Source organism: Lissotriton vulgaris, chromosome 6, assembly GCF_964263255.1.
Source record: "Lissotriton vulgaris chromosome 6, aLisVul1.2, whole genome shotgun sequence".
Classification (NCBI taxonomy): Eukaryota; Metazoa; Chordata; class Amphibia; order Caudata; family Salamandridae; genus Lissotriton; species Lissotriton vulgaris.
Genome location: NC_141694.1, coordinates 1,154,024,719 through 1,154,043,931, shown reverse-complemented (window position 1 = coordinate 1,154,043,931; position 19,213 = coordinate 1,154,024,719). Strand labels below are relative to the sequence as shown.

Sequence of the window (19,213 nt, the reverse complement as noted above, 5' to 3'; positions counted from 1 at the left end):
CTTCATCTGCCTCCGGAGGCGGTGTCCTATTGCCACTCGCTCCCTCCACCACACGGGGAGGGCAGGGGGGGCGGGGGGGCGCTGACTACACTGCTTACCGCTTCTTTCCACGATACACCTCCTCCACAATTGTGCACCTGCAGTATCCTCCACGGCCAGTGCCCCAATCAGTGTTTCATTAGTTCTTGCTCTTGCCAGCTAGATCTCTCCCCCTCCAACTTGCGCAACTTCCATCAGAATTAGCACGTCACTTTCCAGGCACCTTCCGATCACGGGTGGATCCCCACACTGCACCGTGGGCGGCCTACATGGCACGCGTAGTGCCACGTCCTCATGTCAGCGTAGCAGCCGCTCACCAGCCGCTCACCAGACCTGCGGCGGTTCAGCGTGTGTTCCGGTTCAAACTCCAGACGCACGGATGGCTAGTTTCCCGGTGGCAATCAGCTCGAAACTTGCACAGAGTGTTCAGATGGGTTAGTTCTCTTTACAACACCTCTTGTAGGCGAGTTTGTATAACATTCACTCAGGATAAATGAAGGATGATGGTTCCAGGTCGCAGGAGCCTCACGGTAGTTTGGCCATTCTGCATGCACGCTCTCTAGCGCCCCCCTCATCCGCTACCTCTATCAATATCTTTAATCTGTATATACTTACCTCCTTTATGCATCTATATACTTTCAATGTACTTATGGATCTATATATTTATCTCTTTCTTCTAATTTACCATTTTCAATGCACAACACTATTTCTCAGACTATAGTTCTCTCAATATATCTTCTATCCCAACTTTCTGACTCATCTCAAACTTCTTTCTACTACTCTTTCCAACTCACTACCCTATCTCTCACCCTATACATCTACCATTATATCCTCTACACCCTCTCTCTTATTTATCCCAAGCCCCATACCACTACTACGTTCCCCAAAATAACCCTTTCTTGACCTTCTCCTACTCTACCCCTCCTTGCATCACCTGACACCTCTTTTACTGTACTGATCCCTCAAAACAAACCTTTCTAAACTCTTCCCTCTGACTCTTCCCCTCCAAAAACCCTTTTTACTCATCCAAAAGCCTCCTCCCACTGCTATGACCTAAAAAAATAAATCCTTCACTCTTCTAGCCCTCCACTATCATTTTCAATCAAAATAACAGACTAGCATGTTCACTTCTCTAATTCCATATTCCACTATACTAATTCACCACTAATCCTTTATGGGTTCCAGAGTAGCGTGCTTCTCACCAAAAAAGCGTTTCAACACCTCATCAGGATTACAAGCGCTATATAAATGCAAACCTTTTTTTACCCATCCCCAACCCTACTCAACCCAAATAACTGACCAATTCACCGTTAATCCTTTATGAGTTTCCGGAGTAGCGTGCTACTCGCCAAAATAAGCGCTTCAACACCCCATCAGGGGTTAGAAGCTCTATATAAATACAAGCCTTCTTTCATCTTCTATCCTTCTGCTATCCTCCCGAATCCAAATAACTGACCAACATATCCACCACTTAAAATTTACTTGCATGTTTCACTATACTAATTCAACACTAATCCTCTATGTGTCCCGGAGTAGCGTGCTACACGCCGAAAAAGCGATTAGACACCACGTCAGGGGTAGTAAGCTCTATACAAATGCGATTACAATATAATACAATATATCAGCAGTATCAACATCATAAGGAACTGATAGGTATGACACTTACATACCTTTGAAGGTTTCCTGAAAGGTGTTTTTTAGGCTTTACAGATGATCAGGAGTAATGGAGAGAATCTCAGTCCATGATTCCAAGTGGCAGAATGATAATAAAATGGACGGTATATCCTTTGACATCTCTTGGTTCATCTCTGATAAGTTTTTCATGTGCGTAGAAAGGCTCAGCAAGGGAGAAACATAGCTGTTTACTCTATTTTGAAGAGAATAGGCTAGGCCTCTGGAGGGCAGCTAGGGCCCTGATAGGGAGATCTCTCATGTGTTGTCACACAGGAGTCACTTTGTCTTTTGAGGGTTCAGCTCTCAAGTCTGACTATATATCAATTTCTGGAAGAATTGCCTGTGAGCTAGAAGTCACATATTTTGAGAAGGATGTGTGTTTTCCACATTGGTGAAACACAGACTGGGGTTACTCTTGAAACATAAAAATCACAAGTTAATAGGCGAAATAGTACTGAGCCCGAGGCAAGCAGCGGATTAGAGGAGAGCAGGCTGTGTTGTGTAGGCAATCTATGAAGAACTGGTTGTGTCAGAAGCCATCTATAGGCAGATGAAAGCTACAGCTCCATTCGTATCTGATTTTTAGAGGTCATTCTATTTGGAAATTAAGGTGCCTCTAGGTGGAGAAAATCAACTTTGGATTCTGTCTGGCAGTTTCTATTTGTTGAGTTATTCTAATATTTGCTGGTTAACATTTATGGAAAGTATGACAAGATACAGGATGAAAGAAATTAACCTGTAGTTGTCTGGGTCTGCATCAAGTCTGGGTTTTAAAAGGAGGGTTTCTATGTATGTCACTTTCAATTAGGACATGAATGTCACATTTCTTAGTGAGATATTGAACTTGACATGTATGGTGTAGGAAACAGTAGTGTCAGGGGTTCCTTAAAGTCAGAGTGGGGGCAAGGTCCCAAAAGGAGTTGACTATCTAGCTGGTGAAGACTATTTCTGGGTTATGGAGGGCAGTGATTGAAGGGAGGCCTTAAGGGTTGTTTTATCTAAACACAAGTTAAGAGGAGTAGCTATTGCTGTGTCAGTAATGTTGCCCAATGCTGTTAATTGGGACTGCAAGTACTTGTGAATGTTCATGACTATGAAAGCAAATGGCGACTCAAGAATCAACCGTGACTTGTGAGCTGGATGCTGGTGGGTTTCTGTGCTCAAATATGAGCACAATCATTTCTTTAGGAAATCGGTTTGCAGGCATATGTTTTGGCAACAGTGGGTGTTCTTTCTATTGTGCATCGCTGTTCATGGATATTCTAGAACAGTTTGTCAATGGGATTGTAGACACCTCGACATTCATGAGTAAGGGTTCAGTTAATGGCTGAATAAACTTTTGACTTTTTTGAGGAATAGTGCGAGGTTCTCAAACCAGTGAATATGTAGTCGCCACTGGTAATCTATCAATAGATACTTGAAAACCAAGAAAAATGGGGAAAACTATGCATTTTAGGGTTGATACTAAGTTGGATATTTTTATGGTCTTAAACAATTGAATGTGGAGTGGGGGGGACAGTTGCCTGATAATGCATAATATATCCTCAGACATGAGGTCTTGGTACCGACCTTTTGTAGATGACGATGGGGTGTTTGTTCCTGGGAGAAAGGTTGCACTGTACCAACACACTAGTGCACGAGAATTACAATGACTTTTCGTGCATATGTGGTTGACCTTTTATTTGGTAAAGCCTATTCTCTACTGAAATATGGTATACCACAGGGATCACTTTATAGGTCATTCGGGTGCAGAAGTTCTGTAATAGTGTTTCTTTTATAAATAGGAAGTATAGGGCTTTATGCAAGAGCAGTTAGTGATTGTCAATTTATTTTGTAGTGATCATTCATTAATAAGAAGGTAATGGAGTTTTTAGACAGTGAGTTTACAGTAGCTGTTTATGAATGAATTATGCATGGGGTATCCGCATGTTAAAGAAAGGATAGAAAGTGGTGAGCAGTATCTTGTGTCTACAGGACAGACGTTGAGACAGTATGTTTAGAGTAGGCTGGACGGGATAAAAGGAGTTTGGGTGGAAGTGAGTGTGTGAGTGCGAGTGTATGGGAGTAGGCGTATGAAAGTGAGAGTGAGTGTCAATATATAAACAAATGAAAGTGTCTACAGATTATTTAACATTATTTGCAGGTATTGCAGGCAGCGGATGCCCGACTGATAGTAGTGTGGATGCTGGTCAGGTAGTATTGACATGAGTGCCATTTTTTATGACATTCGCTGTAAGTTAAATTCGGCAGAAGAATGAGAATCGTGTTAACTGATTGTGAAGGTGTTATAGCTATTTTCTGACTAGAAGTTTATTTGTCTATGAATATAAACAGTTTTTTTGCAAGTGAAACATTATCGCTGTTATGTGTAGAACTGTGTTTTCCTGGCCTATACCAAAACTTGGCCTCGGCCTCTTGCGCTGTTGCTTGTGCTGGCATGCTCTTTTCCAAGAACTCCAGAGGAAGCCTTCAGTTCTTTTTCAAGGCTCAACCTGTTAGTTCACTGTAGGCCCATTATTCACAAGATCTTTCATTGTTTATATAACCAGATTTGTCCTAACACTTCAGATGACATTAGGTAAGAATAGATTAATTAATATTCACTAAGGGAGATGGTGGCATTATAAGACTTTAAAAAACTTTGTACTGTGATTTGATAATGTATTGATATATTGATACGCTGGCTGACACTACGCAGAATGTGCAATTTCCACTGCTTTTTATAGTGAAACAGTCTATAAAAAGGATATTTTGCAGTGAGCCAAACTCTTCGAAGTCTGCTAGGAATGCAGTCCTAATTTTTATTGATTAGCAGCTGCGTGTGCCTGTCTCTTCATCAGATCCTGCCCATTCTGCATTTTTAAATGCCAAAAAGCCTTCCTAGCAAATAATTTATAAGCACAAAGACTGATCTTTTGAAATTAATTATATAGGTTTTTTCCTGCTGTAATGCACTATAATATTTTAATAAACCTTCATAGTTTTCTAATTTACTGAGTCTTTTTGAGTCAGTCCTCCTTCATTGACTATTTTGAAATGCTGTTTTGAATCTTATCTTCTTAATGGACACACTGCCTCAACTAATATTGAGGACAACACCGTTCCTGCATGTGGGTTAATTATCTCTAACATGTAATGTTACCTGCAAGATATTGTCCACAAAGGTGTTAACTAGGGATGCTGAAATAATAAGGGATACTGTAACACTATATTGCAATTTGATGGGGGTAGAAAGTTGTAGGTTAATAGTTGCTCTCTGAGCTTCTCCCTCTAACAACTCTTCCTAGCCTATTTTCACACAACAAATCAAACTATGCTCCACTGAAACACCTGCTTCAGAAGCTTACTGTACTTTACCTAGTACACATTTGTACACAAAATGTTACCACTTTTGGACACTTGTGGTACGTTTGCCTAGAAACTAGTAAGTGCATCCCTAGAAACTAGTAAGTGCATCTTGGGCCCAGACTCTGTGCATGTTACAAGTCATAGTATAAGCATGTATTTAAATACCCCTGTCAATGTCCTGGGGTACTTTACAACTATCCTCCTGCAAATTTCAGTTTACCAGACTATGAAGCATCTATTTATACTCCTATTTATTTGAAGAGCAGTGAGTAGAGAGGCTCTTCAGTCTCCATCTCTGTGGTTCCACCTCTCTCCAATTAATTTTTATTAAATTATGTGGGTTTAAATTAACACGTCTGGTGTTATATAGTAAAAATGTACTTATTGTGTGCTAATTTTAGGTCCTGATCCTTCACTTTTTGACTTGCATGAGCAAAAACATTGTTTTTTTTTTAGTTTTTTAAAAATATATTATACACATATTTGGTGCTGGGTCAATCTTCTTCAGTCATTGGCTTCTTTACCTTAGGACCCTTCAACCACTGCTTGACAATTGGTCAATACACTTTGCTTAGCCACAAAAGTACTTCAACATGAGTTTATGTATGTCCTGTCTCCTGCAAGATGCATCAGGGATTATTCAACATTTGAAATGTACAGTTAGTCAAATTCAATTATTTCTAATGAGCATTTTTTCAAAAACCTATATATTTTTCACAGCCATTTCTCAAATGCTTTTGTGCTCCAGCGGCGGCTACTACGGTATAGCAGTGAACATTCTGTTGAATTACTTTGCCATTCCAAGATGACCACCATGTTTAGAATCAAAATGGCAGTCATAATGGGCAGTAGTTTAGATACTGTGTTCATTGTTTTACTGTTCCAAGAGTGATGCACATTTAGACTAAACATGGTGGCCATCTTCGAACGTTATCATATTTTTTTCTGTTCTAAGATGGTCGTCAAGTATACAATCAATGTGAAGGTCGTCACCTCTCTTTACTAGTTATTCTTGTGTACATACAGTTGATCCTATGCTCAGTTCAGGCTTTGCTTGTCTCATTTGAGAGCCAGAGTCTTGGTCATGCTCCCATAAATTGAACTGTAATTATATATATATATATATTCATTCACTGGAAAAACCATAGGTTTCACACCAGTTATAATTAGGAATTAGCATTTAAAAAACCTATTAAATTCACTGAAAAAACCATAGGTTTCACACCAGTTATAGTTAGCTGGAAATTTTACTGACATAAAACCATTGAAATTCTCACGTTATAGTTCGTTGGACTAACTATAACTTGCGCGCCTGCAATGCACTGCTGATGACGTCACATATTACATCACTCATGACATGGTCAGTGACATCACTTATGACATCACTGATGACACCATCCAGTGAATGTGTGTCTTTCTGAAAAATCAATATGTTTTATATATGTATTTGTAAAGGTCGATGGAAGAATAAATGTTTAAATAAGTGTGTAAATGGATGTTTATTTTTAATAACATATTGATTGGTTAACTGGCTTATAAAGTGTATCTTAGTGAATACATATATTAGCGAGTAATTTTTAAATATTTAAATATATGTATCAGTGTTTCACTTTGTGTATAAGTGGCTGCATGGGTTGGTGACTGACTCACTGTTTGTATGTGTTTTGAAGACAGCATATGTGCAGGACTGTATGGGTTGATGAGTGTGTATATATGTCTGTTAGTGATTGAATGCCTGCCTCACTAGTGTCTTTATGAGTAACTACATATGTTTTAATCTAGTATATGTGAGTATTGATGTATATAAGTAAGTATATGTGAGAGATTGAAAGAGTTCCTGTTTAAATAAGTATGTGTTTCTATAAGTGATTGTTTAAGACAGTAAGTATGTGTAAGTTTCCTTACCTTAGAAGTAATGTACTAGTGTGTGTATAGCTCTATTTGCAAATAAATGGATGTTCAATAGTTTATTTGCATGTGTGAGTACGTGTGTGAGTAACTTTTGGAAGACTGTCGGTGTGTAACAGGATGTATATGTGTATCACTGCATATGATGAGTGAGTATTTGTATGCGTGACTATATAGAACTGTTGCTGAATGAGTGGATGTGTATATAGATGGTGGAATTACTGAATTGGTTGTTGTAACTGGTATGGGTATGTCCATTTTTTTGAAAATGTTAGTTTCTATTTTTGAATATGTGTTTCAAGGGTTACATTACACTGAAAGGAGGTCTGTCAGTCTGTCACAAGGATGGTGTTATCAGTGATGTCATGAGTGATGTCACTGACCATGTCATGAGTGATGTAATATGTGACGTCATCAGCAGTGCATTTGCAAGCGCACAAGTTATAGTGAGTCCAACTAACTATAATGTGGGAATTTCAATGGTTTTATGTCAGTAAAATTTCCAGCTAACTATAACTGGTGTGAAACCTAAGGTTTTTTCAGTGAATTTAATAGGTTTTTTAAATGCTAATTCCTAACTATAACTGGTGTGAAACCTATGGTTTTTTCAGTGAATTTCAAAGGTTTTTAAAATGCTAATTCCTAACTATAACTGGTGTGAAACCTTTGGTTTGTTCAGTGAATTTCAAAGGTTTTTTAATAGCAAATTTCTATAGCTATGAAATTTAATATTTTCTATAATGAATCCTATAATGTATATTTATGTAATACTATTTTTTTATGTATATTGTTCATGTTTTGTTTTTTTTTAATTGCCCTGGAGCGCTCCCGGTGGGCGTCCCGGTGAGCGCACCGGAAAGCGCAGTCTTGCAGCACGCCCCAGGGCGCGTACCGGTGAGCGTCCCATTAGCGCTTTTGCCTCGAACGAAAACATCATGGTGACGTATCGCGTAGACGCGTCCGCGTGATACGCAAGGCGTAAACGGACCCGGAAGCACTCGAGCGCATACGATAGCGCAACGTAAGCATCCGACGCGCTTACGCGACGCGCCCGGGTGCGCGTAGCGTAAGCGCGTCGGGTCATGTGACCTAAAAATAACACTTTTTATTGGTGCAGGACAGTTTTGGTTTCCAAATGATGAAAGCCCTGGTCATGTGACCTGAAATTAACACTTTTCATTGGTTCAGGACAGTTTTTTTTTCCTAATGATGAAAGCCCCCACCTTTTTTCCTCATTCTCACTTTGTACTTTGAGTGAAGAAGACCTGTTGAAAGACCTCTCTGTACTTTTTTGGACTGAAAAATGGCTTCAGTAGCAGCAGGAGCACCTCAGCCGCCACCACCACCACCACCAAGAGGACCACCACAACACCACGCTGGTGGAGATGAAGAAGAGGAGGAGGAGGAGGAGGAGGGGAGGAGGACATTCCTGCCAGAAGACGATACCCCATATAGGCCAAAGCCGCACATTGTATGGGAGTTTTTTTTCCATCCCAAGTGGCCAAAAAAAGGTGAACGCGCCAAAGGTGACTTGCCTAATCTGTAACATGGAACTTTCAAGGGGGAACCCTAACAAAAAAATACTCATTTGGCAATAACACCATGATTCGCCACATGCAGCGCAGGCATCTCAACAACTATGCTGCAGCAGAGGTCCGAGAACTGGCCACAAACCCTCCCCAATCTTCACCCAGCACCTCCAAAAGAAAGCAACCCACTTCATAGAGACCAGAGACAAGGGAGATGGGCCCAAACATACAACCCCAGTTTGGGCAATACAAGATCACTTGTATATTTTGTGGTAAGACCATCACCTATGGTGAGCAAAGCATAAAGCTCATCAACCGTGCTGGTGACAACCGCAATTGCCCCAAAAAACAATAATTTTTTCCTCCAGTTGAGCCGTTTACAATTCCCTGTTTTTTGTTTCTCCCCATAATAATAACAAAAAAAATATAGTATTGTTCATAAAAGCCAAGAAAAGTAAAAAATGTTCTAAAAAACATTAAAAAAAATATAAAACAACAAAAAGAAGAAAAAAAACAGTTCTTTTTAGAAATACCTCCAATTTATGAAAAAAGTCTAAATTTTTTAAAAACTCTGTCATTCTTTTTCCCCCATGGTACGCACCCCGGTACGCTCCCCGGTGCGCGTACCAGGCGCTCCCCCCGCGCAAATCGAAAAATGACATCAAACCTAGGGGGTCAGGGGGGGTCTACTCTGCCCCCTTTTGGTTATTTCCCCCTTTGTTTTTGCCACCTCTTGTGTCTCGATCCTACCGAGACACAAGATGGCGGCCGCTCCGGACTGTTTGGAATGTTGACAGACAACCGAGAGCCAATCAGGTTTCCGCGCGCGAACTCGCGTAGCGCGCTGGTTCGTGCCCCGGTGCACGTACCGGGGCGCGCTTATAGATATATATATTTTTTTTAACCTAAATTACTCAAAATCCACTGGAGCACATATCTTGAGACATAGCAAAGGCACATCGGGCTACCAGTCCCTACAATTTTGCCAAGTTTGGTGGAAATCCATTCAGCCGTTCGGGCTAAAAGTGAGGTTGACCGCCCTATGGAAATTAACATGGGGAAAACACGTTTTGGGACCCCCCTTTTTTCTCGGCCCCCGCTTCACGAATCCCCCCCAAACTTTCAGGGAAGGGCCGGAAATTTTCAGGCAGATTCCTCAACCGGCGCCAAAGTTATTCACAATAGAATGTTGCGATTTCCTAAATATATACTGGTACTGTGATAATGCAAAAAAACTGCCTATAAAGTTAATCAATAACAATGTTAATTGGCCTTCGGTTTCAACAATAAAATGCATTTAAAATGGCATGTAGAAAATGGTGTAGAAGGCCCTAAGCTGACACTCCTACTGCCAGGACTCAGCTTGGGCCTTTTCTTTTCTTATTAAACAGATGCTTTTAGGAAAATGCTGTACTCTGCACAAGTGTATTTATTAGCTTGCTTTTAAAGTGACTTGCTTAGATACTGTCATAATTGTAGAATGCCCAGAGTTTATAAAATGTATTACTTTCTTCAGCTACATATTCTGGATAAACTAGAATTGAAATTCCGTCTTTGTCATATGTTTATACAGTATTTATTTTAACAATAAATATAATATGCTTATGAGAGATTGACTGCCGTTACCTAACAGGAGATCTGCATGTACATATTTCTGTCTTTAGCGTAGTTCATTGTTCCACTGTGAAACATTTAATAAAATGATAGACTGAACACTGCATTGCTCTTCCCTGGAAACAAATGCTAGATAGCCCCAATTGTATAAATGCTAACATCATAGGATGCATTACTGATATTGGATCATGAGCTTCACATATTTGCCTAGAAAGGATGAACAAGACCGATTACAGACGGAGGATGCTTTCTCATTGGAGGAGAACTTTCAGAGTTAAAACATTGTAATAACTTGTTTTACTGCCTTCTATAATAGTGCATGTTTCTTGCTAGATAGCACCATTCTCCATTGCATTCTCACTTGCCCCACTCTTGCCTACCTGATTTGAGCTACTGCTAGCAGTGTTTGTTGTTCCGGACACTTTACAGGTGACATTTTCTTTACTTTTGCCCAGCCCTGGACAGCTACTGCTGTGTCCGATTCCCTAATTTCATCTGATTCAGATTGACTTGTGCAGCTGCTATCGTGACTGATGCCCCTTGAACCGTGCACTTTACCAAGAAGCCTTTATGGGTTCTGATAGGTTAGGTTCCTTTTAGATAGAATAGGGACACATTCCTCTACGGAACATGCTGTTGTTTTGCCATATTGATGATAAACCAGAATATTTGATATGCTAATTGAATGAAAAGACAAATAAAAGAACTCATTAAACTCCTAATGAGAATTAAAAGTTTTTAAACTTTCCTAAACCTCATATCATTGACTGAGCTTAACTGTAACTTGTGCCAATGATTGATTTGAGCAGGGTTCCATTCGTACACTGTGACAAAGATTTGTCACCTTTAAGAAGCAAAGGAAATTCATGCTTGGAGTTGGAGTCTATTCTTGTAAGTAACAAGGTTGAACTTGTACCGGAGAGTAAATTTGGACTCTTTCTGTGCCATCGGTTTTCTGGAAGCAGAGGGCGGTTCACACCTTGAATGGAACCATAAATAAATTCCCACATTAGATTAAAATAGTTCAATCCTGAAATCCAATGCCCAGAATCTGAAGATCTGACAAGGCTTTATTCAAAGGCATTTGCTGTTAGGAGGTGTGAGCATTCATAGGGTGATGCGTGGTTTATCGTAATTGTGATTTTGTATGATGTTGTTTGCTTAATGTGAAAAAGTTGAAGAGTTTCAGACTCATCGTAGTTTAAGATTCCATTATACACACAGATTTACAGGATAGATTGGGACAAGTATGGAAGCCACTTGAAATGTCACACCTGCAGGGTTTAAAGTCGAGTGTGAGTTACCATCACTCCTAAAGAGGTTAAAATATAACTAAATAAAGTTAGAGTTCGGATTATGAAACATTGATTATGTTACTAGAACCGGATTGCTCAAAAAGGGGATGCAGCATTGATTACAGTGATTTTTTGCTCGTCGTGATTTAAGTTGCGTTTGTGATTTTCTTGAATGATTGAAATTCTGTAGTAAGAGCAAACAAGAACTGAGATGTATATTGTATTCGTTGTGAGTTTCTGGAAGTTGTTCTAAGATGAAGAAACTGTAAAGGAGGGTTAACTGCTGCATGGAGTAAAGTCATACTTTATAGGTTTCACACTGTGATTGGTCAGGTTGGTGTAATTTCGCACAGGGATTGGTTGGTGAATTAGATGTGTCAAGCTGAGATTGGTCAGAAGCTGAGTGAATATTGCACTGGGATTGTTAACTGGATATTGGAAAATAGTAGCTGGCACAAAATTGGTTAAAAGTAATTTGACGTATCTGGAACAAAAGCCAAACATTGAACTGAAGTTGTTTTGTGTTTTAAATTTCAGTAATCTTGAAATGTTTTACAGAATCTAAGAGTTTGGTGAAGAGGAAAGTTACTGTCCTGGTAGCAAAAGGCGAAGCGGCACCTCCTGAGGGTACGCATGCACACATTATGATTGCAGAACATGGGTTATACGCGATTTTGTCTTAATAAATGGTGCAAGATCACAGAGAAAGAGGGTTGATCAAGTTTTCGGAGATATGCAACTTTTGAAATGTGAATTCTTCACAATTTGAAAGGGAATCTATACAAGATAAAGCCACCTCCTAGACCTGCGCAATTTGCGGCTTTAAATTTATCGGAGGAAGTTGCTCAAGATAGAGAGAAGGAAAAATATCAGAGAAGGACCAAAAAAGCAATGCGTAATTATGCAGATGTTTATTCGGATGAAGGACAGCGCAGATGGTGAAAAGCTGTAAATGAGGGAACTAAGCTGTAACCAGTCATTAGGACAGAAGCTGTGGGAAGAGGAAATTAGAAGAAATCAATAGTACAATGGCTTCGGCACCTGTTGTAGTGAGCACAGTGCAGATTGAGAGACCTATGCAGGTACTCCAAATAGTTCCATCAGTTGGGGCTCGACCACAAATAGCAGTTTCTGCTGAAATCAGTACACCTGTGGTGCAAAACGCAGTACCACCAGTAAATGCACACACTATACCAAGACTAGTTCCCAATGTCCCCTAAAACCTAGAATTGATACCAGATGCTCAAGAAGCAGTGGGAGTCACATCCATAACAGAACTTGTCCCGACTTGAAAGAATACGACGATTGTTGTGTGGAGACCACCATAGACAATACAAGCTCTTATAGATGGAGGGATTGCTGGTTTTCACAGCTGCTGTGACCCCCAGAGACATGAGTCATACTGAATAGAGTGCTACTTTAGCCCACTTGGAGGAAGCAGCACGGATTAGAAAGACAGATTGACTTTTCACAAGAAAACTTATATTCTGAAAGAGAAAGACCTTTGAACATTTCCAAACTGAAGGTGGAACAAGTGGAGATAATGAGGATGCTTAGAGCCAGAAAATCTAGAACAATGATGCTGTTATATGGTGTCTCATGGTACTGAATCATATTGTTTCAAATTCCATGTACTGCAGAATGATTTACAGTGATTGACCTGTGTCAGGCTTTCTGCTCAGTATCCTAATATGAAGAAAGACAGTACTTGTTCTCCTTTGTTATCCAGCAGAGGGTATCAACACGGTGTCGAGCTCCACAAAGGTATACAGAAATTCCTCCCATCTTTAACGAGATTTTGAAGAAAAATTTGTAATCATTACAATGCCCTAAAAGTCAGTACTTGTACAATATATAGATGTCCTATTAGTGACATCAGAGACACAAGAAGCTTGTAAACAAGACACCATTGTCTTATTGAATCACCTAGTTGAGAACGGACAAAAAGTGTCTCCACGTAAATTGCAGTACTGTCAGAAAGAAGTTCAATATCTGGGACACATAATTGAGAAAGGAGCATGGAAGGTGTTACCAGAGAGAGGGAAAGCTATTCTTCAAATTAGTCTACCTCGAACTCAAAAGAAGGTCAGGATGCTTTTAGAAATGGCTGGCTACTGTAAACAGTGGATACCAAACTTTTCCTCAGCGGAAAAGCCTCTACTGAGGTTGACACACCGAGATGTGTCTGATCCAATTCCTTGGGACAACAACTGCTTGAAAGCCTTCCTAGAGCTGAGAGAGAGATTGTGTTGCGCCCCAGTAACTAGGAATACCAGATTACACAAAATAATTTACATTAATTTGTAGTGAAAGAGGGCTGCGTTCTCTCAGTGCGGACTCAAATGCACAGAAACGCTCGAAAGCTAGTGGCTTACTTCTCTACTGCACTTGACCCTGTAGCCGCCGGACTTCCTAGTTGCCTAAAAGCGGTTGCCGCAGTGAGCACTAGTTTGAAAAAGAGTGAGAACATAGTGATGCGATACCCTTTAACTGTTATGGTCCCACATTCTGTGGAGCTTCTACTGACAAGAACAAAAACACAGTATGTGACCCAAAATAGTTTGACCAAATATGAACAGACAATTTTGCCTGCAGAAAACATTATCTTATAAAGATGACAGACACTTAACCCTTCAACATTAATGCCAATTAATGATACTGTTTGTGATGATGTTGAACATGTATGCCTAGATGTCACGTACTTAGGCACCAAGCTAAGACCTGATATTAAGGATTGACCCCTGATTGTGCTCGACCATGTTTTGTTTGTAGATGACTCATGTCTCAGAACTAATACTAATGAAGCCACACTGAGAGCAGCATATGCTGTGTGTACAAATAATGAGCTTAAAAATGTGCTTAAAAATATGGTCAAGACCCAAGCCCTACCGAAATCAAACTATCTTAGAGGATTCTAAGAAGTTAGACAGAGCTGCAGACGTTCCCTGATTAAGCAGTGTCTTTCAACAGCTTTCAGCCCTAGGGCGCCCTCAGCTTTTTAATCAACCCAGACAGTTGCACCCCGAGGAGGTGAAAGATATTAAAATCCAATTTCTAACTAGGAGAAGCCTGGAAAGGGAAACTCGTGAACTTAGAAAACCCATGTGCAGACATTATGTGATTATAAGCCCTGGGATTTGAGATCAACCTTTTTGGCCTTTTATTAATAATCTGCATCATTGCTTTCTTCTATCTAGATTTAGATTTAATTGTATTCACTGGTCCCTTACAATACCCACAGGTTTCTCTAAGGCAGGGACCCTACAACCTTGTTCATGTGATAATTTCTCAGACCAAGATTTGTTGCACTTTATGTTTTTCTGTGGTTTTTATACTGAATTAAGATCCAAATACATTTTACCTCTTTTAAAAAATTGACAATTTGCACAAGTAAGAAATGCCTTGATTTATTTGCAAATTCTCTCTTCCACATTGGTATGCTAAAGGGTTGGGAGCTTTCTATCGGGGGCAATGCGAAAAAGGCAAAATATGGATTGATTATAGTAATGACCTAGGTTTTCTTGGGCTGAATCAGAAAATGTTGTAACATTTTTTTTATGAACTTTTAATTGAGTTTTGATAATTGAACATGTACAGTAGCTCTTAACTATTATCTGTATGGGTCTTCTTTTATGTAAATGTACTTTTATGGCCATAACGTGGCGATTAAGTTTTATTTGATTGATTGACACCTGCACATATACATAAAAGTAGTACTGAAACTGGAGCTGATGTAATGGAAGACATATATGGAGCAATCATTCCAACTGTAGATGTTATATTAAACTAAGAAAATATTTTAAAGTTATCAACAGTAGTTGACAAAATGGTAACAAGCTCTTCTGGAGCTTTGCTTTTAGTTAACACTGAACTAATTGCTATACAGTACATGGTACTTCAGGAACGCACTGCTTTAGATATATCACTCGCAGAGAAGGGCGGAGTCTGCAAGATGCTTAACTCATTGCGGCTCATACATTCCTGATGAGAGTAAGAGTAAGGAGATTGAAGGTTTTGCAAAGAATATTTCAGACTTAAAGTCTGAATTGGAAGAATTAGAAACACATGACGATTTTGAAAAGTTTGGAAAGGAGTTCAAACGATTGGAAATTGGTTGTCGACTGCAGGAAGAGGAATTCTGAAAAAGGCTATTGAAAATAATAACAATAGGGCTCTGTTTGCTGTTTTAGTATACATTGTTCATGAGCTGCAGAAATGTTCCACAAAAAAGAAAGGAAAAGGAATCACAAAAGAGTTTTGCGAAAGGTTTGGCTCTAAATGGAATTATAAATGATGATTATATGAAATCACGAAAATAGAGATGTCAAAAGGGATGGACAAGATTAAACAGATGAGAGTTCACTTTGAACGATTTCACATGTGAACTAAGTATAGTGTGATGGTTAATACAACATTCAGACATGGGAATAGATAACGCAAAAAACTGCCTATAAAAGTAATCAATAATGATGTTAATTGACCTGGATTTCAAGACGAAAATGAATTTAAAATGACACATTCAAAATGGTGCAGAACGCACTAAGCGGACAATCCTACTGCGAGGTGTCAGCTAGGCCTTTTCTTATAAAACAGATACTTTTAGGAAAATGCTGAACTCTGCACAAGTGTATTCAGTAGCTTGATCTTAAAGTGACTTGTTTAGATATTGTCATAATTGTAGAATGTGCCGAGTTTATAGAATGTATTACTATCTTCAGCTACATATTCTCGATAAACTAGAATCTTTCTCCTATGTTCATATAGTATTTGTTTTAACAATAATGTACGCTTATAAGAGATGACTGCTGTGACATAAATAAAAGGAGATCTGCAAGTAAAAGTTTCTGCCTTTAGTGCAGATCATTGTTCCTCAGTAAAACATTTAATAAAATGATAAACTGCAATGTTCTTCAATGGGAAGCAAGGCTAGCTTGTCCCGGTTGGATATAGGCTAACATCGTAGGATACATTTCTGATATTGGATCGTGAGCTTTACTTGTTTGCCGTGGGAAAGGAAGTTCGAGACTGCTTACAGATGGAGGATGCTTTCTCACTGGAGAACGTTAGAGCTGGAACATTGTAAAAATACATTTTTATACCTTATAATTTCGCATGTTTCTCGCTAGCTAGTGCTATTCTCCCTTGCATTCTCACTTGCCCCACTCTTGCCTACTTCCTGTGAGCTACTGCTGACAGCGATTGCTGTTGCCTGACACTTTGCAGGTGACAGTTTCTTTTCTTTTGTTCTGCGGGTACAGCTGGTGCTGTGTCCGTTTCCCTACTTTTACTTGATTGAGATTTACTTGTGCAGTTACTACTGTGACTTCATATTGATGCTTTTGGAAGGATGAGACTCGGCTGAGTTTCAAGAACTACTCTTCATAGGGAGTTTGACTGATTTTAGACTTCGATTTTGATGCTCCTTTGATCATACTCTTTTCGAATAACTCTTTACAGGCTCGGTTAGGTTCTCTTTAGGTAGGATAGGGACAAATTCCTTTACAGAACACATTGTTATTTAGCTATATTGATGACTTACTATATTTTTATGATTTCTGTAACCAGAATATTTGATTTCCTAATTGAATAAAAAGACAAATAAAAGAACTTACCAAACTCTTAATGAGAAATAAAGGTTTTGAAACTTTCCTAAACCTCTAATCATCGACTGAACTGGACTATAATTTATGCCAATGATTGATTTAAACTGGGTTCCATTCATACACAGTGGCAAAGATCTGTCACCTCGGAGAAGGAAAGAAATACACCGTGGCGTTTGAGCCTATTCTTCTAAGTAGAAATGCTGAACTTGTATTGGAGAGTAAATTTGGTCTCTTTCAACTATAACAGAAAGTTTGTATAGTAGGGAAAAGGTCTCCATAAAATGAGACCTACGTACACCATCAGTCCGGTATAAATCAGCTATAACACTATGCAAATGGCAGCCAGTAAAGCTCAAGTGCTACCCAAATATTTTCATGCAAATGGCTTAAATAATAGAATGCCTTAAGAACTGTAGTCATGGAGAAAAAAACGAAGTATAATTGTGTCAAAATATCTGAGATTTCAAAAAGTTTGGAGGATTGTTGACGTCATGGAAATACATTTGATGATTGGGACTTGTAGGCCATGAAGCAAAGAACGTATACGATACAATAGTTCATCCAGCCATTTACAAGATGTAGCTAGCTGACGTCATGCTCTACTTTTGCAAACACATTGCAGCAAGTTTTCAGTAAATAGGACCAAAACAATAAATGACAATTGGCTTTGTTTCACACCTGGACGGAATAAACAATAAACGCCGCATTTAAAAATCTTTCCATTTGCAATACATCATTAAACCTCAATTTGCTTCAGTGATGCGTTGTCTATACAACTGTCTATTGTTCCCTCACTGAATTCTCAAAGAACCACAAATAAAATACATTTAAAGCTATGACATTTTACAAGATACATTTTTCTAAACTTAGGCATGTGATTGCAAATTGTTGCTAATCCACTGGATCACATCAAAATAATAAAAAAATAAAGTTACTTGCCAGGCTCCAACTTTATCACTTTAATTGCTGCTAGTTCAGATGTGTTCACATTTCTAGCCTAGGTAGAAAAAAATAAAACAAATTAGCAATAAACCAAATACAGTATTAGTTCAGCACAGCATACACATTAATTTTTAAACAAGTGACATAACACAAAGTTCAGCCACACAAAAAAGTCGCATAAGAATGCGGCCAACAGAGGGGAGGAGCCAAGATAACGACCGGGACGGACGTGTAGGCTCTAGGCTCCGCGAGCCGTCCGATCCTGCACCGAAATGCTGGCAATAATCCTGACTGGATCTGGTACAAAAGGAGGCACGCGAGCACGGAAGTCGCCGGTGCTCTTTTGAGACCCTTACCGACCGATTCTACGGTGAATTAGTACCGTTCTCTGACCCCCAACTTCGACCCGGGACCTGGAGCGGATCGCCGCCATTGGACACGGCTGGGCGCCCTCGACCGGGCACGCAGACACGGCACAGGCTGGGGCAGGAGAGCTGCTGATCGCGGAGGCTGCTTGCATCGCCCCCCTTTTGAGCGGTAAGACTCCTTGTTGGGATTCCCTGTTCCCGATAGAAGCTGGAAGCCGGAATACAACGTTTTCCTCCCGTCTACGATGGGCAGCTTCCCCTTCATGCCTGCATTAGTGAATGACCCGGGGGAACATCCGCGCAGCGAAAGTCAGCCAGCAACGCAGAGGGAGCTGACTTATGGCGACATCTTGGCTGCCCTGCTTGACTTGCGGGTGTCATGGCGGCGACAAGCCCGTGCGCTGGAACAAAAGATAGTGGGAGCTGCCTCGTGTCCTACAGGTCTGAACTCGACTGGCCCCCTGCTGCCGCTATCTACCCCTGCTCAAGGGACAGACTTGCATCGCGTGACTGTGGAGATGCGTCCGGACCCTGGATATGTGGCAGACTGTTGCACTATTGCCGAAGATACTGTTGCCGAGTCCCTTTCCGCTGTGCTGCCTGATACTGTTGCTACTCCCTTAACAACAAGGCATTCCCCGGAGACTTCTTGGGCGATGGTCCCCCTCCCTGCCTCTGCCACCGTGACTCTTTCTCTGCGTTTGCGGAGTGTGATTCAATTGACGACGGCGAGGGGGTCGCCCCGCCACTTGGGTATCGGCACAGTGGTTTCTTGGGGATGCTCACTTCCTCTTCCTCTTTGTCTTCCTTGTTGGGGGAGGCCATTTTGTTCCTTTGTCCAGTTTGAGGGGAGAGTACAGTTATGGACACATCTGGAAGTATTTCGGCGCACT

The 19,213-nt window shown here is 40.1% G+C and overlaps 1 protein-coding gene across 8 annotated transcripts in view; it reads right to left on the bottom strand.

Moving 5' to 3' along the window:
* MAP4K3 (mitogen-activated protein kinase kinase kinase kinase 3) overlaps positions 1–19,213 on the bottom strand; it is a 1,209,829-nt gene that overhangs the window by 1,138,043 nt on the left and 52,573 nt on the right. For all 8 annotated transcript variants that reach the window (XM_086927230.1, XM_086927231.1, XM_086927232.1 and 5 more), the window contains exon 2: positions 17,950–18,007. In XM_086927230.1, coding sequence (XP_086783356.1) covers positions 17,950–18,007 — 58 coding nt within the window. The remainder of the gene's footprint in view (positions 1–17,949; positions 18,008–19,213) is intronic.